This window comes from Taudactylus pleione, unplaced genomic scaffold (assembly GCF_031769625.1).
Source record: "Taudactylus pleione unplaced genomic scaffold, aTauple2 ptg002175l, whole genome shotgun sequence".
NCBI lineage: Eukaryota > Metazoa > Chordata > Amphibia > Anura > Myobatrachidae > Taudactylus > Taudactylus pleione.
This window is the reverse complement of record NW_028286569.1, coordinates 50,722-74,374: the sequence shown is the minus strand read 5'-3', so window position 1 is coordinate 74,374 and position 23,653 is coordinate 50,722. Positions and strand designations below refer to the sequence as shown.

The following is a 23,653-nucleotide window of genomic DNA, read 5'->3' as shown; positions in this document are numbered from 1 at the left end:
ACCAAGGTGATGGCGGTCATGGCGGCTCACCTTCGGAGCCAGGGGATACGGTTGCTACCGTATCTAGACGACCTCCTCTTGCTGGCAAGCTCCCCGGAGGTACTGATCCAGCATCTCCACCTGACGGTCGCTTGTCTACAGGCGCACGGCTGGTTGATCAACTGGAAGAAATCCTCCCTCATCCCATCACAACGGATGGTTCATTTGGGGGCCCTGCTGGACTCTCGTCAGCAACGGATTTTTCTGACTCCAGAGAAGGTCTCCTCCTTACAGCTGCGGATTCACAGTTGTCTGAGCAGTGGCAGAGTGTCGGTGCACTCAGCGATGAGAGTTTTGGGGTCCATGGTGTCGGCATTCGACATGGTGGAGTTTGCCCAGTTCCATTCCAGGCCCCTGCAGGGGCTGATTCTTTCAGAATGGAACGGATTGCCACACAGGATCCGCTCTCAGATGCTGGTGTTGTCCTCGGAGGTGCGTCTGTCCCTAGCCTGGTGGCTGCAGACAGCGCATCTCCTGGAGGGGCGCCCCTTTTGGATCCCGGAATGGGTTCTGCTCACGACAGATGCCAGTCTCCGGGGTTGGGGGGCGGTGACAGGCTCCTTGTCACTTCAGGGTCGTTGGTCGGCGGAGGAAGCGATTCTTCCCATCAACATCCTGGAACTGCGGGCAGTATACAGAGCCCTGCAGTCGTCCGGCACCGCTCTTCACGGAAGGGCCGTTCAGGTGCAGTCAGACAACGCCACCACGGTGGCGTACATCAATCACCAGGGAGGGACTCGCAGTCGAGCTGCGATGTCGGAGGTGTCCCGCGTCCTGGCTTGGGCGGAGCGCTATCTTCCAGCTCTCTCGGCAGCTTTCATCCCAGGAGTCCTCAATTGGGAGGCAGACTTCCTCAGCCGTTACGATGTGCATCCCGGGGAATGGTCGCTTCATCCAGAGGTATTCCAACTACTCGTGGACAAGTGGGGGCTGCCAGAGCTGGACCTGATGGCGTCCCGTTACAATCACAAGCTGCCTGTGTACGGGTCAAGGACAAGGGATGCAGGCGCAAGTCTGATAGACGCGCTGTCGGTGAAATGGCTGTTTCAACTGGCTTACTTGTTCCCTCCGATATCTCTGCTGCCTCGGGTCCTGCGCAAGTTCAAACAGGACGGAGGCACACTGATCCTGGTGGCCCCAGCGTGGCCCAGAAGGCCGTGGTACTCCGATCTGCGGAGCCTGTCCATCGACGCTCCGTACCTCCTACCTCAACGGCGGGACCTGTTGTCTCAGGGGCCCTGTCTTCACCCGGATCTGGGTCGACTATCTTTGACGGCGTGGCTCTTGAGACAGCCGTCCTGAGGTCTCGGGGCTTTTCTAGCTCCGTTATTACCACCATGCTGAGGGCGCGCAAGCCTACTTCCGCGAGGATCTATCACAGAGTGTGGCACACTTACTTTCAGTGGTGCGAGGCCAGAAACTATGATCCCCAGGTGTTCCGAGTTTCGCGTATTCTGGCTTTCCTTCAGTCCGGTTTGGACTTAGGATTACGTCTTTCTTCACTGAAGGTACACGTGTCTGGTCTGTCGGTGTGGTTCCAGCGCAGGATCGCTGCTATGCCGGACGTACACACCTTTTTCCAGGGTGTTTTGAGAATCCAGCCTCCCTTTGTGCCACCTGTGGCCCCGTGGGATTTGGCGGTGGTTCTTAGGGCCTTACAGGGTCCTCCTTTTGAGCCCTTGGAGTCAGTGGAGCTCAAGTGGCTAACTTTTAAAACTGTTTTCCTCTTGGCAATTGCTTCTGCCAGGAGGGTTTCAGATTTGGGGGCGCTTTCTTGTCGTCCCCCTTTTCTGATTTTTCATCAGGACAGAGCGGTGCTTCGCACTCGTCCTGATTTCCTGCCTAAGGTGGTTTCCAGGTTCCACATTAATCAGGAAATTGTTGTACCAGCCTTTCAGTCACCTGATCTTTCGGCTGGGGAGACTTCCTTAGACGTTGTAAGGGCACTCCAGGTTTATGTGGACCGGACTAGTTCTGTGAGGAAGTCGGATTCTTTGTTTATCCTCTTTGGTTTTCACAAGAGGGGTTGGCCTGCCAACAAACAGACTCTAGCCCGTTGGCTTCGTTCTGTTATTATTGAGGCTTATATGCAGGAGGGTTTAGCTGTTCCAGCCTCTGTTAAGGCTCATTCCACTCGGTCCGTGGGCCCTTCTTGGGCTGCTAGCCGTGGCGCCTCTGCTGTTCAGCTCTGTAAGGCGGCCACCTGGTCTTCCATTCAGACCTTTTTGAGGTTCTATGCGTTTGACACCTTTGCCTCTCAGGATGCATCCTTTGGGCGCCGGGTTCTCCTATCAGCACAGGAGCGTCCCCGCCCTTAGTTGGACTGCTTTGGGACATCCCCAAGGTCACCCTGTGGACCCCTATGGACCCTGAAGTAGAAAACAAGAGATATGGTAAGAACTTACCTTTGTTATCTCTGTTTCTACGAAGTCCATAGGGTCCACAGGGCACCCGCCCTGACGCACCTGGCTTCATATGGGCTCTGTGACTGGTCACCGGTTTTCCGTCTCCCATTTCTGTGAGTATGGTTCTTGTGTGTTCCAGTCTTCCTTCTCTCTGTTTCGTCTCCTCCTCCGGCCTGGGCTGCTTACCAACTGAGGTGCCTGTGGCTCGGGGGCGGGGTATAGGGGAGGTTGGACCCAAGTGCATCCTGGGAGCAGCTAAAAGCTTTAACTCCGTGGTGCCCGAGGATCCAGGATCCAGCTATACCCCAAGGTCACCCTGTGGACCCTATGGACTTCGTAGAAACAGAGATAACAAAGGTAAGTTCTTACCATATCTCTTGTTATACACACACACTGCCCAACTCCCCCTCATTACACCTCACCCCCAATATGTATCTGTTATATACACACACACACTGCCCACTCCCCTCATTACACCTCACCCCCAATATGTAACTGTTATACACACACACACTGCCCCACTCCCCTCATTACACCTCACCCCCAATATGTAACTGTTATATACACACACTGCCCCACTCCCCTCATTACACCTCACCCCCAATATGTAACTGTTATATACACACACACTGCCCCACTCCCCTCATTACACCTCACCCCCAATATGTAACTGTTATACACACACACACTGCCCCACTCCCCTCATTACACCTCACCCCCAATATGTAACTGTTATATACACACACTGCCCCACTCCCCTCATTACACCTCACCCCCAATATGTAACTGTTATATACACACACACTGCCCCACTCCTCTCATTACACCTCACCCCCAATATGTAACTGTTATATACACACACTGCCCCACTCCTCTCATTACACCTCACCCCCAATATGTAACTGTTATATATACACACACTGCCCCACTCCCCTCATTACACCTCACCCCCAATATGTAACTGTTATATACACACACACTGCCCCACTCCCCTCATTACACCTCACCCCCAATATGTAACTGTTATATACACACACACTGCCCCACTCCCCTCATTACTCCTCACCCCCAATATGTAACTGTTATATACACACACACACTGCCCCACTCCCCTCATTACTCCTCACCCCCAATATGTAACTGTTATATACACACACTGCCCCACTCCCCTCATTACACCTCACCCCCAATATGTAACTATTATATACACACACACTGCCCCACTCCCCTCATTACACCTCACCCCCAATATGTAACTGTTATATACACACACACTGCCCCACTCCCCTCATTACACCTCACCCCCAATATGTAACTGTTATATACACACACTGCCCAACTCCCCCTCATTACTCCTCACCCCCAATATGTAACTGTTATATACACACACACACTGCCCCACTCCCCTCATTACACCTCACCCCCAATATGTAACTATTATATACACACACACTGCCCCACTCCCCTCATTACACCTCACCCCCAATATGTAACTGTTATATACACACACACTGCCCCACTCCCCTCATTACACCTCACCCCCAATATGTAACTGTTATATACACACACACTGCCCCACTCCCCTCATTACACCTCACCCCCAATATGTAACTGTTATATACACACACTGCCCAACTCCCCCTCATTACACCTCACCCCCAATATGTAACTGTTATATACACACACTGCCCCACTCCCCTCATTACACCTCACCCCCAATATGTAACTGTTATATACACACACACTGCCCCACTCCCCTCATTACACCTCACCCCAATATGTAACTGTTATACACACACACACTGCCCCACTCCCCTCATTACACCTCACCCCCAATATGTAACTGTTATATACACACACTGCCCCACTCCCCTCATTACACCTCACCCCCAATATGTAACTGTTATATACACACACTGCCCCACTCCCCTCATTACACCTCACCCCCAATATGTAACTGTTATATACACACACTGCCCCACTCCCCTCATTACACCTCACACCCAATATGTAACTGTTATATACACACACTGCCCCACTCCCCTCATTACACCTCACCCCCAATATGTAACTGTTATATACACACACACTGCCCCACTCCCCCTCATTACACCTCACCCCCAATATGTAACTGTTATATACACACACACTGCCCCACTCCCCTCATTACACCTCACCCCCAATATGTAACTGTTATATACACACACACTGCCCCACTCCCCTCATTACACCTCACCCCCAATATGTAACTGTTATATACACACACTGCCCCACTCCCCTCACTACACCTCACCCCCAATATGTAACTGTTATATACACACACACTGCCCCACTCCCCTCATTACACCTCACCCCCAATATGTAACTGTTATATATACACACTGCCCCACTCCCCTCATTACACCTCACCCCCAATATGTAACTGTTATATACACACACTGCCCCACTCCCCTCATTACACCTCACCCCCAATATGTAACTGTTATATACACACACTGCCCCACTCCCCTCATTACACCTCACACCCAATATGTAACTGTTATATACACACACACTGCCCCACTCCTCTCATTACTCCTCACCCCCAATATGTAACTGTTATATACACACACACTGCCCCACTCCCCTCATTACACCTCACCCCCAATATGTAACTGTTATATACACACTGCCCCACTCCTCTCATTACACCTCACCCCCAATATGTAACTGTTATATACACACACTGCCCCACTCCCCTCATTACACCTCACCCCAATATGTAACTGTTATATACACACACACTGCCCCACTCCCCTCATTACACCTCACCCCCAATATGTAACTGTTATATATACACACTGCCCCACTCCCCTCATTACACCTCACCCCCAATATGTAACTGTTATATACACACACTGCCCCACTCCCCTCATTACACCTCACCCCCAATATGTAACTGTTATATACACACACTGCCCCACTCCCCTCATTACACCTCACCCCCAATATGTAACTGTTATATACACACACTGCCCCACTCCCCTCATTACACCTCACCCCAATATGTAACTGTTATATACACACACACTGCCCCACTCCCCTCATTACACCTCACCCCCAATATGTAACTGTTATATACACACACTGCCCCACTCCCCTCATTACACCTCACCCCCAATATGTAACTGTTATATACACACACACTGCCCCACTCCCCTCATTACACCTCACCCCCAATATGTAACTGTTATATACACACACACTGCCCCACTCCTCTCATTACACCTCACCCCCAATATGTAACTGTTATATACACACACTGCCCCACTCCCCTCATTACACCTCACCCCCAATATGTAACTGTTATATACACACACACTGCCCCACTCCTCTCATTACACCTCACCCCCAATATGTAACTGTTATATACACACACTGCCCCACTCCCCTCATTACACCTCACCCCCAATATGTAACTGTTATATACACACACTGCCCCACTCCCCTCATTACACCTCACACCCAATATGTAACTGTTATATACACACACACTGCCCCACTCCCCTCATTACACCTCACCCCCAATATGTAACTGTTATATACACACACTGCCCCACTCCTCTCATTACACCTCACCCCCAATATGTAACTGTTATATACACACACTGCCCCACTCCCCTCATTACACCTCACCCCCAATATGTAACTGTTATATACACACACTGCCCCACTCCCCTCATTACACCTCACACCCAATATGTAACTGTTATATACACACACTGCCCCACTCCCCTCATTACACCTCACCCCCAATATGTAACTGTTATATACACACACACTGCCCCACTCCCCTCATTACACCTCACCCCCAATATGTAACTGTTATATACACACACACTGCCCCACTCCCCTCATTACACCTCACCCCCAATATGTAACTGTTATATACACACACTGCCCCACTCCTCTCATTACACCTCACCCCCAATATGTAACTGTTATATACACACACTGCCCCACTCCTCTCATTACACCTCACCCCCAATATGTAACTGTTATATACACACACACTGCCCCACTCCCCTCATTACACCTCACCCCCAATATGTAACTGTTATATACACACACACTGCCCCACTCCTCTCATTACACCTCACCCCCAATATGTAACTGTTATATACACACACACTGCCCCACTCCCCTCATTACACCTCACCCCCAATATGTAACTGTTATATACACACACTGCCCCACTCCCCTCATTACACCTCACCCCCAATATGTAACTGTTATATACACACACTGCCCCACTCCCCTCATTACACCTCACCCCCAATATGTAACTGTTATATACACACACACTGCCCCACTCCCCCTCATTACACCTCACCCCCAATATGTAACTGTTATACACACACACTGCCCCACTCCCCTCATTACACCTCACCCCCAATATGTAACTGTTATACACACACACACTGCCCCACTCCCCTCATTACACCTCACCCCCAATATGTAACTGTTATATACACACACTGCCCCACTCCCCTCATTACACCTCACCCCCAATATGTAACTGTTATATACACACACTGCCCCACTCCCCTCATTACACCTCACCCCCAATATGTAACTGTTATATACACACACTGCCCCACTCCCCTCATTACACCTCACACCCAATATGTAACTGTTATATACACACACACTGCCCCACTCCCCTCATTACACCTCACCCCCAATATGTAACTGTTATATACACACACTGCCCCACTCCCCTCATTACACCTCACCCCCAATATGTAACTGTTATATACACACACACTGCCCCACTCCCCTCATTACACCTCACCCCCAATATGTAACTGTTATATACACACACTGCCCCACTCCCCTCACTACACCTCACCCCCAATATGTAACTGTTATATACACACACTGCCCCACTCCCCTCATTACACCTCACCCCCAATATGTAACTGTTATATACACACACACTGCCCCACTCCCCTCATTACACCTCACCCCCAATATGTAACTGTTATATACACACACACTGCCCCACTCCTCTCATTACACCTCACCCCCAATATGTAACTGTTATATACACACACACTGCCCCACTCCCCTCATTACACCTCACCCCCAATATGTAACTGTTATATACACACACACTGCCCCACTCCCCTCATTACACCTCACCCCAATATGTAACTGTTATACACACACACACTGCCCACTCCCCTCATTACACCTCACCCCCAATATGTAACTGTTATACACACACACACTGCCCACTCCCCTCATTACACCTCACCCCCAATATGTAACTGTTATATACACACACTGCCCCACTCCCCTCATTACACCTCACCCCCAATATGTAACTGTTATATACACACTGCCCCACTCCCCTCATTACCCCTCACCCCCAATATGTAACTGTTATATACACACACTGCCCCACTCCCCTCATTACACCTCACCCCCAATATGTAACTGTTATATACACACACTGCCCCACTCCCCTCATTACACCTCACCCCCAATATGTAACTGTTATATACACACACTGCCCCACTCCCCTCATTACACCTCACACCCAATATGTAACTGTTATATACACACACTGCCCCACTCCCCTCATTACACCTCACCCCCAATATGTAACTGTTATACACACACTGCCCCACTCCCCTCATTACACCTCACCCCCAATATGTAACTGTTATATACACACACTGCCCCACTCCCCTCATTACACCTCACCCCCAATATGTAACTGTTATATACACACACACTGCCCCACTCCCCCTCATTACACCTCACCCCCAATATGTAACTGTTATATACACACACACTGCCCCACTCCCCTCATTACACCTCACCCCCAATATGTAACTGTTATACACACACACTGCCCCACTCCCCTCATTACACCTCACCCCCAATATGTAACTGTTATATACACACACTGCCCCACTCCCCTCATTACCCCTCACCCCCAATATGTAACTGTTATATACACACACACTGCCCCACTCCCCTCATTACACCTCACCCCCAATATGTAACTGTTATATACACACACTGCCCCACTCCCCTCATTACACCTCACCCCCAATATGTAACTGTTATATATACACACACTGCCCCACTCCCCTCATTACACCTCACCCCCAATATGTAACTGTTATATACACACACACTGCCCCACTCCCCTCATTACACCTCACCCCCAATATGTAACTGTTATATACACACACACTGCCCCACTCCCCTCATTACTCCTCACCCCCAATATGTAACTGTTATATACACACACACTGCCCCACTCCTCTCATTACACCTCACCCCCAATATGTAACTGTTATATACACACACTGCCCCACTCCCCTCATTACACCTCACCCCCAATATGTAACTGTTATATACACACACTGCCCCACTCCCCTCATTACACCTCACCCCCAATATGTAACTGTTATATACACACACTGCCCCACTCCCCTCATTACACCTCACACCCAATATGTAACTGTTATATACACACACACTGCCCAACTCCCCTCATTACACCTCACCCCCAATATGTAACTGTTATATACACACACTGCCCCACTCCCCTCATTACACCTCACCCCCAATATGTAACTGTTATATACACACACTGCCCCACTCCTCTCATTACACCTCACCCCCAATATGTAACTGTTATATACACACACTGCCCCACTCCCCTCATTACACCTCACCCCCAATATGTAACTGTTATATACACACACTGCCCCACTCCCCTCATTACACCTCACCCCCAATATGTAACTGTTATATACACACACTGCCCCACTCCCCTCATTACACCTCACACCCAATATGTAACTGTTATATACACACACTGCCCCACTCCCCTCATTACACCTCACCCCCAGTATGTAACTGTTATATACACACACACTGCCCCACTCCCCTCATTACACCTCACCCCCAATATGTAACTGTTATATACACACACTGCCCCACTCCCCTCATTACACCTCACCCCCAATATGTAACTGTTATATACACACACTGCCCCACTCCCCTCATTACACCTCACCCCCAATATGTAACTGTTATATACACACACACTGCCCCACTCCCCTCATTACACCTCACCCCCAATATGTAACTGTTATATACACACACACTGCCCCACTCCTCTCATTACACCTCACCCCCAATATGTAACTGTTATATACACACACACTGCCCCACTCCCCTCATTACACCTCACCCCCAATATGTAACTGTTATATACACACACTGCCCCACTCCCCTCACTACACCTCACCCCCAATATGTAACTGTTATATACACACACTGCCCCACTCCCCCTCATTACACCTCACCCCCAATATGTAACTGTTATATACACACACACTGCCCCACTCCTCTCATTACACCTCACCCCCAATATGTAACTGTTATATACACACACTGCCCCACTCCCCCTCATTACACCTCACCCCCAATATGTAACTGTTATATACACACACTGCCCCACTCCCCTCATTACACCTCACCCCCAATATGTAACTGTTATATACACACACTGCCCCACTCCCCTCATTACACCTCACCCCCAATATGTAACTGTTATATATACACACTGCCCCACTCCCCTCATTACACCTCACCCCCAATATGTAACTGTTATATACACACACACTGCCCCACTCCCCCTCATTACACCTCACCCCCAATATGTAACTGTTATACACACACACACTGCCCCACTCCCCTCATTACACCTCACCCCCAATATGTAACTGTTATATACACACACACTGCCCCACTCCTCTCATTACACCTCACCCCCAATATGTAACTGTTATATACACACACTGCCCCACTCCCCTCATTACCCCTCAACTCAAATCTGTGCTGTGTGTTGCAGGTTGTGTGATATTTGTGCTGTACAGAGAGATCATGATCTGTTTAATATGAAAAAATAAAACTATGTATATACAGTCATAGCCAAAAGTTTTGAGAATGACACAAGTATTGGTTGTCACAAAGTTTGCTGCTTCAATGTTTTTATGATGGCAATTTGCATATACTCCAGAATGTCATGAAGAGTGATCAGATGAATTGCAATTAATTGCAAAGTCCATGACAATGAACTTAGGGCCTGATTCAGACCCACTCGCGAGCGGCTGTCCGCTCGCAAGTGGGTCGATGTTCTGGACTGAGCATGCGCACGACGGAGGGAGCTCCGTCGTGCGCATGCGCCAGACGCGACGAGCGAAGGAAAGTCCTTCGCTCGTTGTGTCTGATCAAAGGGGGCGTGCTGTCGATGTTGATTGACAGCACGCCCCCTTTGGTAGGCGTGCCGGGGGCGTGCCTCCCTGTCGGGGGCGTTCCCACGGGAACGCCTCCCGTCAGAAGCCGGCCCACTGACATCACTAGTGATGTCAGTGGGTGTGATTTTGGCTCTGATAGAGCCAAAATCACTCCGGAGCTTGCGGTTGAAAACCTCAACCGCAGGCTTCGGTTCGCAGTTTCGATGGTCGTGATGGTCAAGACCATCGCGGCCATCAAACTGCACGCTCGTATAGCCTGTGGGTGGTGACCCACAGCTATACGTGCGTCCAGGAGGACGCTCCATTTTCATGGAGGCCGGCCCTCATTCAGAGCGTGCGCTCTGCTCAGAGCATACGGCTCTGAATGAGGGCCTTAATCCCAAAAACAAAATTTCTACTGCATTTCAGCCCTGCCACAAAAGGACCATCTGACATTCATGTCAGTGATTCTCTCGTTAACACAGGTGAGAGTGTTGACGAGAAGGCTGGATATCACTCTGTCATGCTGATTGAGTTAGAATAACAGACTGGAAGCTTTAAAAGGAGGGTGGTGTTTGAAATCATTGTTCTTCCTCTGTTAACCATGGTTACCTGCAAGGAAACACGTGCAGTCATCATTGCTATGCACAAAAAGGGCTTCACAGGCAAGGATATTGCTGCTAGTAAGATTGCGCCTAAATCAACCATTTATCGGATCATCAAGAACTTCAAGGAGAGAGGTTCAATAGTTGTGAAGAAGGCTTCAGGGCGCCCAAGAATGTCCAGGAAGCACCAGGACCGTCTCCTAAAGTTGATTCAGCTGCGGAATCGGGGCACCACCAGTGCAGAGCTCGCTCAGCAATGGCAGCAGGCAGGTGTGAGTGCATCTTCACGCACAGTGAGGTGAAGACTTTTGGAGGATGGCTTGGTGTCAAGAAGGGCAGCAAAGAAGCCACTTCTCCAAGAGAAACATCAGGGACAGATTGATATTCTGCAAAAGGTACAGGGATTGGACTGCTGAGGACTAGGGCCAAGTTAATTTCTCTGATGAATCCCCTTTCAGATTGTTTGGGGCATCTGGAAAAACGTTTGTCCGGAGAAGGAAAGGTGAGCGCTACCATCAGTCCTGTGTCATGCCAACAGTAAGGCATCCTGAGACCCTCATGTGTGGGGTTGCTTCTCAGCCAAGGGTGTGGGCTCCCTCACAATGTTGCTTAAGAACACAGCCATGAATAAAGAATGGTACCAACACATCCTCCAAGAGCAACTTCTCCCAACCATCCAAGAACAGTTTGGTGAGGAACAATGTCTTTTCCAGCATGATGGAGCACCTTGCCATAAGGCAAAAGTGATAACTAAGTGGCTTGTGGAACAAAATATCAAAATTTTGGGTCCGCGGCCAGGAAACTCCCCAGACATTAATCCCATTGAGAACTTGTGGTCAATCCTCAAGAGGCGGATGGACAAATAAAAACCCACAAATTCTGACACGCTCCAAGCACTGATTAGGCAAGAGTGGGCGGCCATCAGTCAGTATGTGGCCCAGAAGGTGAGTGACAGCTGCCAGGGCGAATTGCAGAGGTCTTGAAAAAGAAGGGTCACACTGCAAATATTCACTCTCTGCATAAACTTGATGTAATGGTCAATAAAAGCCTCTGACACTTATGTAATGCTGTAGTGTTACCTCAGTATACCATAGTAACATCTGACACTTACGTCATGCTGTAATGTTACCTCAGTATACCATTGTAACATCTGACACTTATGTCATGCTGTAATGTTACCTCAGTATACCATAGTAACATCTGACACTTGTGTAATGCTGTAATGCTACCTCAGTATACCATAGTAACATCTGACACTTATGTAATGCTGTAGTGTTACCTCAGTATACCATAGTAACATCTGACACTTATGTTATGCTGTAATGTTACCTCAGTATACCATAGTAACATCTGACACTTATGTAATGCTGTAGTGTTACCTCAGTATACCATAGTAACATCTGACACTTATGTAATGCTGTAGTGTTACCTCAGTATACCATAGTAACATCTGACACTTATGTTATGCTGTAATGTTACCTCAGTATATCATAGTAACATCTGACACTTATGTAATGCTGTAGTGTTACCTCAGTATACCATAGTAACATCTGACAAAAAGGTCTAATAACACTGACGCAGCAAACTTCGTGATAACCAATACTTGTCATTCTCAAAGCTTTTGGCCATGGCTGTATACAGTATATTGGGAAATGAAGATATATGAGAACTTTTTAAAGATTAAAATTTCCATGAAATGTGTATTTTGTCACTGATTCTAATGACGACCTGTTGGAACCGGCATTTGTTGGGCTGAGCTCATTATTGTGTTCACGTAGGAGCCGCTAATTGCTGCCAAATATTTGCTGATGTTTGCTTCGATTTAATTACATTTCTATGTTGCCAATGTTCCTCACTTGCTTATTATCACAGTTCCCCTAACAGCAATTTACTGTAGGTATTTTGTTTTGGTAACGTTAGGTGTATTTTGCATATATTCTAACATATAACTTTTTTTTTAATATTTTTTTTATACCACTTTAGTCTTCCAGGCAGGCATGTGGGATCCCCGGACTTACCCCTACAGAGGAGAAGTGAGTAATCTCATATCAGTGGTGATTATTAGCACAGAGAACATTACACATGTGACCGCTGTAGGTGAGGATAGATTGTGTAGGGATCAGGGAGTCAGTGTAGGGATCGGCAGATGTGCAGCGACAGAGGAAGGTCACAGAGTCGGGTAGCAGTCGGCAAGCCGAGGTGCTTGTTACCATTACAACTACACATATAGGTGCTGGTTACCATGACAGCTACACAGATAGGTGCTGGTTACCATGACAGCTACACAGATAGGTGCTGGTTATCATTACAGCTACACAGATAGGTGTTGGTAACCATGACAGCTACACACATAGGTGCTGGTTACCATGACAGCTACACAGATAGGTGCTGGTTTTCATTACAGCTACACAGATAGGTGCTGGTAACCATGACAGCTACACATATAGGTGCTGGTTGCCATTACAGCTACACAGACAGGTGCTGGTTACCATTACAGCTACACAGACAGGTGCTGGTTACTAGGTTATCATTACAGCTACACAGATAGGTGCTGGTCACCATGACAGCTACACATATAGGTGCTGGTCACCATGACAGCTACACATATAGGTGCTGGTTACCATGACAGCTACACATATAGGTGCTGGTCACCATGACAGCTACACAGACAGGTGCTGGTCACCATGACAGCTACACAGGCAGGTGCTGGTCACCATGACAGCTACACAGACAGGTGCTGGTCACCATGACAGCTACACAGACAGGTGCTGGTCACCATGACAGCTACACAGACAGGTGCTGGTCACCATGACAGCTACACAGACAGGTGCTGGTCACCATGACAGCTACACAGACAGGTGCTGGTCACCATGACAGCTACACAGACAGGTGCTGGTCACCATGACAGCTACACAGACAGGTGCTGGTCACCATGACAGCTACACAGACAGGTGCTGGTCACCATGACAGCTACACAGACAGGTGCTGGTCACCATGACAGCTACACAGACAGGTGCTGGTCACCATGACAGCTACACAGACAGGTGCTGGTCACCATGACAGCTACACAGACAGGTGCTGGTCACCATGACAGCTACACAGACAGGTGCTGGTCACCATGACAGCTACACAGACAGGTGCTGGTCACCATGACAGCTACACAGACAGGTGCTGGTCACCATGACAGCTACACAGACAGGTGCTGGTCACCATGACAGCTACACAGACAGGTGCTGGTCACCATGACAGCTACACAGACAGGTGCTGGTCACCATGACAGCTACACAGACAGGTGCTGGTCACCATGACAGCTACACAGACAGGTGCTGGTCACCATGACAGCTACACAGACAGGTGCTGGTCACCATGACAGCTACACAGACAGGTGCTGGTCACCATGACAGCTACACAGACAGGTGCTGGTCACCATGACAGCTACACAGACAGGTGCTGGTTACCATGACAGCTACACATTTATGTATATACTGTAAGTACATTTCCCATTATGTCAGTAATTGCATTAACCCTCTGTGTAATTGGAATTATGCCAGTGCCACAGATTTGTTACCTGATCTGGTAAAGTTTAGTTGATACAAGCAATGAAGGGTTAAATATATAGTAGGTGAAAGACATAAAGATGTACAGTACAAATATGTAGCAAAATTGCTAACACACGGCAAATGGCACACTTGTGTCCCTCACTGGTGACTTACAGTGCTGGCCGCTCTTCACTCCTCTACTCATGGGTGGTAAGGGCTGATGTCAGTGTCTGCCCGCTTTAGGCGGATACACACAGTAACAAAGTGCAAACCGTTGCAGCCATGTACTGTTCAATCAGAGGCATAACCTCACATCAGCCAGTGATCGCACAGAACAAAAAAATGTGAGAGTCCCAGGGACCCCTCGCTTTAAGTAAAAATTGGGGTCCTACTTCACAGTTTTTGGGTCCCATTACATATTATGGGGGGTGAGGGCAGACAGCAGTTGGAACAGTGCTGGGGACGGGTAGCAGTTGGGGTAGAGCTTTGGGGTAAAAGCAGGGAGAAGCTAGGGTAGAGGGGGTGAGGGTGCATAGCAACTGTGGCAGTACTAGGGGCATGGAGAGGTTAGGGGCAGGCAGTGCTGGGGGTAGGGAGGGGGCAAGGGGAGATGACAGCTGGGGCAGTACTGGGGGGCAAGGAGTGGGTTAGGGCAGGCAGTACTGTGTGTAGGAGGGGGCATTGGTAAATAACTGGTGCAGTAGTGGGGGGGCAAGGAGGATTTTGGGGGCAGGCAGTGCTGGGGCTAGGAAGGAGGTAAGGGTAGATTGAAGAGAAGCTTAAAGTAGTAGTAGCTGCCCTCCCCCACCCATATTATTTGCGATCACTGCTGTTATATATTAGATGTTATTGCTACATTGTTGTACATTTGATAAAGGCACCAGGTGGCATGAACTCTATAATTAATTTGGTGCCACCCGCTCCTGGCTTTACACCCCCTCCCGCCACATCAGCACTGCTGCGCCAGCAGCCGCAGGTAGTTATCCTCTGCTCCCCCACCAGCCACAGCACCTGTCGTGTATCTACCAGGCCTACCTCTCTTCCTGGTGCCGAGGCCTTCCTCCCGCTGGGGCCTGGCCGGGCGCCGGGTGCCAGGGACGTCCTCCCGCTGGGGCCTGGCCGCGTGCCTACCTCCTTCTAAATGCTGGGGCCATCCGGGTGCCGGGGCCTGTCCTGTCGCCGGGTGCCAGTGACGTCCTTCCGCAGGGGCCTGTCCTTCTGGGTGCCAGGGATGTCCTCCCGCCGGGGCCTGTCCTCCACTGTTTATAGGCGGGTTCTGTCTTGTGGCCGGGTGCCAGGGACGTCCTCCCGCCGGGGCCTGTCTTGCTGCCGGGTGCTGTGGCCTGTCCTCCACTGTTTATAGACTGGGTCTGTCCTGGTGCCGGGGCGTCCTCCCGCCGGGGCCTGTCCTGCTGCCGGGTGCCGGGGCCATCCGGGTGCCGGGGAAGCTGCAGCATCAAGAGAAAGGTGCTGCTGCTAAACTTGGGCTGGCTGGCTCCACCTCCACTTTTTATAGTCTTCCTTGGCTGGACCAGGGAGACATCAATCATTTGATTGGGAGCCAGCGGATTGGCTACAGCAGGACGCATCCCCGGGGACCCACCCATTTTGCAAAAGTGAGTTTTCGGTCCTCACATTCTAGTAAAATATGCGCTATAGCGTGTATTTGCGATCACTGTCAGCACTGTTCAGGGGTGAGACACCCCCTCTGCCCTGCATCTGAGTCTTATTAAAGCCTTGTCATGTTCTCACTTAACAGTGGCTGCCCTGAACCTCCCCAAGGTCCTGGCTCACTTATAGTATGTGTGTCTCCAGCATGTCTGCTAAAGCAAGATATGGCTCAGTGTATGGACACAGCAGCCCGGAGGCATATTACACCGCTAACACTACACAAACAAAAGGCATGTTTACACAATAGTAGCCGTCTGCAACCCAACAAGACCACATTTAAGAATTGTACAGTAAACCTAAAATAAATACATGGTTAATGCAATACAAGCAATGCAAAACATAGTTTGGACTATAAGGTGTGTCTAGCAGGCTAAACTCCCCCATCACATGGCAGTACCTAGTAAAATAATAAATATAAATGTAAATCTAAAATGTTTTCCTGTATGTATTCTTGATTCAGAATTGTATTCATATGTGATGCCGAATATGGCCACACATAAGAGAATGTACACTTAGGTCAATCCCGTATGTTTTAGTTATGTGTATAGTAAGTAATAGAGGCATGGTAATATCTGTCAGTCCTCTTCCCATATTCCTATCATACAATCCTCCCATAGTCCTTACTGCTGCTATTCCCACCTTATATACACTAAGCATGGCGAAGCTGCCCGCACCTTACACACAGATTGTGTACGTCTTACACACACTTTGTCATGATTATATTCTAGGCAGACTGTGTACATGGGCTGGTGTCCGTTAATCCTTTTACAATTAATTCAAAATCCAATGTAACACAATCCTTACATTGGCTGTGTGACTTGTAATGTGTCTGTCACTCCCCATGTAACACAATCCTTACATTGGTAATGTGTCTGTCATTCCCCATGTAACACAATCCTTACATTGGCTGTATGACTGGTAATGTGTCTGTCATTCCCCATATAACACAATCCTTACATTGGCTGTATGACTGGTAATGTGTCTGTCATTCCCCATGTAACACAATCCTTACATTGGCTGTATGACTGGTAATGTGTCTGTCATTCCCCATGTAACACAATCCTTACATTGGCTGTATGACTGGTAATGTGTCTGTCATTCCCCATGTAACACAATCCTTACATTGGCTGTATGACTGGTAATGTGTCTGTCATTCCCCATATAACACAATCCTTACATTGGCTGTATGACTGGTAATGTGTCTGTCATTCCCCATATAACACAATCCTTACATTGGCTGTGTGACTGGTAATGTGTCTGTCATTCCCCATATAACACAATCCTTACATTGGCTGTGTGACTGGTAATGTGTCTGTCATTCCCTATGTGGCTGCTCCACTAACTTTTCAGGGTCATGTACTTAATATATTGGAACCGTTTATAAGGAAAAACTAGTACAAACGACTAAATGACTTCCATTATTTTTCATTTCTGACATTTGCTATTGATAAACGTGTTTCTGTTTTATTCTTTGCATTTTATACCACTGGTAACCTCGTGCCTCGTCCTCACAGGGATGGCAATCTGCAGGACATTGTGAACAGCGGGAGTTTGCACGAGTTCCTGGTCAATTTACATGAGAAGTTTGGGCCTGTAGCTTCCTTCTGGTTTGGTCGGCGACTAGTTGTCAGCCTGGGGTCTATGGATCTGTTACGACAACACATCAACCCTAATAAAACATGTGAGTATTATAGTGGTTCCATCCAGATCTGTGAGTCTGGCCCCAAGAGACTGATGTATGGAGTTGCCCCTGGGTAATTGGCTCTGCTTGGTAATGCAACTTTGATAACTGCTAGATATATTACATTAAGGGTAACGTAACGTGTGTCTGTCATCATTAGTGCTCTGAATGTTTATCGTTCTCACTGTAATGAAGGAGATTTCATCCGTACATCCTACCTTCTAAACTGTAAGCAAGATTACTGACGGAATAATTAATAAGAGGGGTAAAAAGTAAATACTGTGCATACAGTGTCAGTTCCCAACATATATAGTTCGATAGCCAGAATAAGGGTATAATGCCGCCATATGTCACCGTACTGTGATATTTCTGCACAATTCACATTAGATACGCAGTGACGTGCACAAGATCATGTATTACAGATGTGTCCTCCTATAACTATCTCACTGACAAGACATGACTAGATGTTACATTACATTGTTATTTTACATTACATTGTGTTACATTACATTACTTTGTTACATTATACTATATTAAGTTACATTATATTATGTTACGTTACATTATACTATATTAAGTTACATTACATTGTTACGTTACATTATACTATATTATGTTGCGTTGCGTTACATTCTGTTACATTCTAATATATTACCCGCTCATTCTTGTTGCCATCTGACCGGCTCATTCTTGTTGCCATCTGACCGGCTCATTCTTGTTGCCATCTGACCGGCTCATTCTTGATGCCTCCTGGCCGGCTCATTCTTGATGCCTCCTGGCCGGCTCATTCTTGATGCCTCCTGGCCGGCTCATTCTTGATGCCTCCTGGCCGGCTCATTCTTGATGCCTCCTGGCCGGCTCATTCTTGTTGCCTCCTGGCCGGCTCATTCTTGTTGCCTCCTGGCCGGCTCATTCTTGTTGCCTCCTGGCCGGCTCATTCTTGTTGCCTCCTGGCCGGCTCATTCTTGTTGCCTCCTGGCCGGCTCATTCTTGTTGCCTCCTGGCCGGCTCATTCTTGTTGCCTCCTGGCCGGCTCATTCTTGTTGCCTCCTGGCCGGCTCATTCTTGTTGCCTCCTGGCCGGCTCATTCTTGTTGCCTCCTGGCCGGCTCATTCTTGTTGCCTCCTGGCCGGCTCATTCCAATGCCCTCTTACCTGCTGCCCAAAAACGATGTCACCTTTGCACTATACTAGCTGTTAATTCCAGGCAGAATTACTAACTCGTGGTCACTGGGCACAGCAATGCCGCATACGATTATCCGTGTGTGGGCAGCATTAAGGTCGGCCTCCTTAGTGAGGCATCTGATCAGTGCACTTAGACCGACCTTACCTTCCTCGCTGATTCGGCCGTCATGCGGAATAGCCACAATGTAGCTAATGTGGAGCTGAACTTACGCCTGTTTGCAAAGCGAATCGTGAGTGATGTTACAGTGCGCATTCCCAGAACAGTGGTGCACGCAAATACGGGTAATGCGGAGTCATGGCCATCTACAATTACACAGAGGCAGAACTAGGGCGTGATGTAGGTAAAATTCAGTGAAGGTAGGTTCACACACATGTGGGCATACAGACCAAGCCAAAATGTCCTTTTATCTTATGTGCTAGTATAGGACAGGTGCCTACAAGCAAAGCAGGCGCGATGATGTGCGCGTTACCTCCAGATCCGTACAGCTCTGCATATGGACAAATATACTCCTATGTTTCATGTACACTTCTTACAGCAATGTATGTCCAATGTATACCCAGCTCCGCAGAGTGTGGCGCCACGGCTTACTGAGCACCGGAACAGCGCTTACATGGAAAGGTTTCGGTGCTATGCTGAAGCCCGGGTGGATGTTCTCCCTTACTGCACAATTCCCATTAGAAGGGTATAAATGATAATTACTCTCCTCCTACAGCGGACCCCTTCCAGATGATGCTGAAATCTCTCCTGGGTTACCAGTCGGGGGTTATTGGCGGCGCTACTGAGAGTCACCTGCAGAAGAAGCTGTATGAGAACGCCATCAATACGTCCCTGCAAAGCAACTTCAGCATAATAATAAAGGTACTCGCCTGCGCAACGTAAAGTTACCGCAGTCAGCCAGAGACTGCTGGGCGGTATGGTGGGGGGGGGGGGGGGTGCGCACGCCGAGAGCCGCGTCTCAGACTGCGACCGTTTCTTTCCCTACTCCCTGTACAGATTTGCCTCATGCCCCCATATGCCTGAAACTGGGACCTAGTTTTGTCATTAATGTCAGTGTCCCGGAGGGTAACGGGTACGCTGGGTCCCGGAGGGTAACGGGTACGCTGGGTCCCGGAGGGTAACGGGTACGCCGGGTCCCGGAGGGTAACGGGTACGCCGGGTCCCGGAGGGTAACGGGTACGCCGGGTCCCGGAGGGTAACGGGTACGCCGGGTCCCGGAGGGTAACTGGTACGCCGGGTCCCGGAGGGTAACGGGTACGCCGGGTCCCGGAGGGTAACGGGTACGCCGGGTCCCGGAGGGTAACGGGTACGCCGGGTCCCGGAGGGTAACGGGTACGCCGGGTCCCGGAGGGTAACGGGTACGCCGGGTCCCGGAGGGTAACGGGTACGCCGGGTCCCGGAGGGTAACGGGTACGCCGGGTCCCGGAGGGTAACGGGTACGCCGGGTCCCGGAGGGTAACGGGTACGCCGGGTCCCGGAGGGTAACGGGTCCTGGAGGTAATGGCTGCCAGGCTTTTGTAGCTCACCCCCCCCCCCCCCCCCCCCCCTCCTCAATGCCTGGGAAGGGCTAAAGTAATACCAGACTACAATTCCAAATTCGCGAACATGGTGTGAAATTAATCATTTTTGGTATATTGATCCCAATAGTATTATTTTATACATTACCGACGCCGATACAGTTGCTGTTTGTAATGTCTGTGCATTTTAAGCCATGATTTAACTTTGTTCAGATACAGATGTGTCCTTAGTCGTCTGTGCTGGGGTGGCATGATGCAGCCCCTCTTGCTGTGCCTGGTCCCGTGAGACTCTGCTAGCGCCGGGCCTGTTTTTTGCATCTCTTTTTTTTGCAGAAAATGCGTCTGTCACACTGCAATGTGCCTAGGACGCACCAGGAGACTGCGTTCAGTCATTTGTATATCTGTGTGCAACTGAGTCTCTGAACCAGAATATACAAAGGTATGCGTTTTCCATCCCGGAGGTTGGGATGCCGACACTTAAATTACCAGCTCCAGAATACCGACGCCAGTCAGAGTTCCGTCGCCGGCATCCCAACCGCCATGATGGCTAAGGTAAGTAACGGAATGGGGGGGAGGGTTAGGGTGAGGCAGTAGGGGGAGGGTTAGGTACTAGGGGGAGGGTTTATGGTTAGGCATCATAGTAGGAGGGTTAGAGTAGGGGAGGGCTAGGTTTAGGCACTAAGGGGGAGGGTTAGGTTTAGGGTGCAGGGAGGGGGAGGTTAGGTTTAGGCACCATAGTAGGAGGGTTAGAGTAGGGAGCGGGGGAGGGTTAGCATACTGACCAACAAGGGTCGGTGTGTTAACCCTGCGTCAGTCTCCTGTCGGTATTTCATACCAGTTCCTATACAGAGCGCTGCCATGCAACAACCACAGTTTTGTTTTTTTTCCATGCCAAGTTCTGTTTACAGACTCATTTGCACCCAGATACACAAGATGCCCGACGCTCGCAGAGTCTCACAGGAACTGACGACTTACACCAGGTATATCGCGCTCTGGGGCGTATTGAGTCTATTCTGTATGCCCTGCACGGTCATCTGTTTGCTTGGAATCGGCAGTAATATAACTACGGCCCTCTCGTTTTGTGCGAGGTTTCATGTCGGTGCTCTCCGTGATTCTGATTATCAGATGGTCTTTTGCAGCTTTCTGAGGAGCTTCTGGCCAAGTGGAGCTCATACCCACAGTCCCAGCACGTGCCCCTGTGCCAGCACATGCTCGGGTTTGCCATGAAATCTGTCACTCAGACCGCAATGGGCAGCAGCTTTGAAGATGATCAGGAGGTTCTCCGATTCCGCAAGAACCATGAAGCCGTGAGTACTAAGCTGAGGGGACAGGCTGGGTACGTACCGTAAGCACATCGGATCGCTCACAGACCATCCCGCCCGCTTCCTGCCACCGCACCGTACGGGAAATAAAGATCCGCACTCACGTTGTGTGTTAGAGTGTGGTGGGCTCTGTTCTAGACACCGAAATATATTGGTTACACCCTTATTGTTTCTAAAGACACCGCAAACTCAAGTATAATATTGGAGCATGTATGTGGCTTACGCAGAGCGGGTATATGGCTTACACAGAGCGGGCATGTGGAGAAGGGCACGTGGGTTACGCTGAGGTGGTACGTGGGTTGGAGCATTGCACTATCCTCTGTATAATTCCAAATAAAGTCCTTTATGGAATTTCATACATAAACCCGTGAGCGACCCAAAGTTTACTCTTAATGTGAGATATTTGTATCATACAAGTGTAGCTGTGCTTTGAAGAATAATTCAGTCCAACACTGAAAATGTCATATTTGGTTGAGTATGTTGTATGACAGCCTGTACCTGTAGCTTACTAGCCCTGAGGTCCAGTGTTCATGTCCTGTACGTGCCTCCCCTCCTCCCCGCACTACCACAGGCAGCCTGTTGGTGGCAGCACTGCCTGTCTATAGAATGGCCCAGGGGGTGGGAAGTCACTGTTAAACTGATAAGGTGATTTGTTGTTTCAGATTTGGTCAGAGATCGGGAAGGGTTTCCTGGATGGCTCAATAGAAAGGAGCCCCAGTCGGAAAAAACAATATGAAAATGGTGAGTTGTGATTTTATTTTTTATAGTCACATCAATAAAATCATCATTTACAAAAGACAACAAGTCGTTCATGTAATAACCAAACCTCTCCTCAGCGCTGTGGTGGAGTCAGTCCTCTAAACACGTGGTGAGATAACTGCGCAGACGTGGGCTTTAGTGGCAAAATGCCCCAGATCCGTCTATTGCCGCCACCATTTACTGCTTGACCATTGTCAGTGCGTGGCCTTATATTACAGATCTGTAAGATATAGGTATGAGCTACATTATTGCTTGCAGCCCATGACCCAGGTCCTCACTATGATACATATATATACGGGGGTGTGGTATGGCATGCCGACGGATCAAATCCCAGCAGACCAAATAACCGACCGTGAAAGACAGAAGTGTTAAAATGCCGAACGGGGCTCGTAAGTACTCTAACCCTCTCCTCTCCCCATCCTAACCCTCCCTTAGTGGCGCCTAACCCCAAGACCCCCCCGGGGGGGGCGCCTAACCCCAAGACCCCCCCGGGGGGGGCGCCTAACCCCAAGACCCCCCCGGGGGGGGCGCCTAACCCCAAGACCCCCCCGGGGGGGGCGCCTAACCCCAAGACCCCCCCGGGGGGGGCGCCTAACCCCAAGACCCCCCGGGGGGGGCACCTAACAC

The 23,653-nt window shown here is 49.2% G+C and overlaps 1 protein-coding gene across 1 annotated transcript in view; it reads left to right on the top strand.

Moving 5' to 3' along the window:
- The window catches only part of CYP20A1 (cytochrome P450 family 20 subfamily A member 1), a 72,989-nt gene that overhangs the window by 13,354 nt on the left and 35,982 nt on the right, over positions 1-23,653 (top strand). The window contains exons 2-6 of the mRNA XM_088465839.1: positions 13,339-13,388; positions 18,080-18,246; positions 20,144-20,289; positions 22,085-22,252; positions 22,930-23,008. Of these exons, the coding sequence (XP_088321965.1) occupies positions 13,339-13,388; positions 18,080-18,246; positions 20,144-20,289; positions 22,085-22,252; positions 22,930-23,008 (610 nt within the window). The remainder of the gene's footprint in view (positions 1-13,338; positions 13,389-18,079; positions 18,247-20,143; positions 20,290-22,084; positions 22,253-22,929; positions 23,009-23,653) is intronic.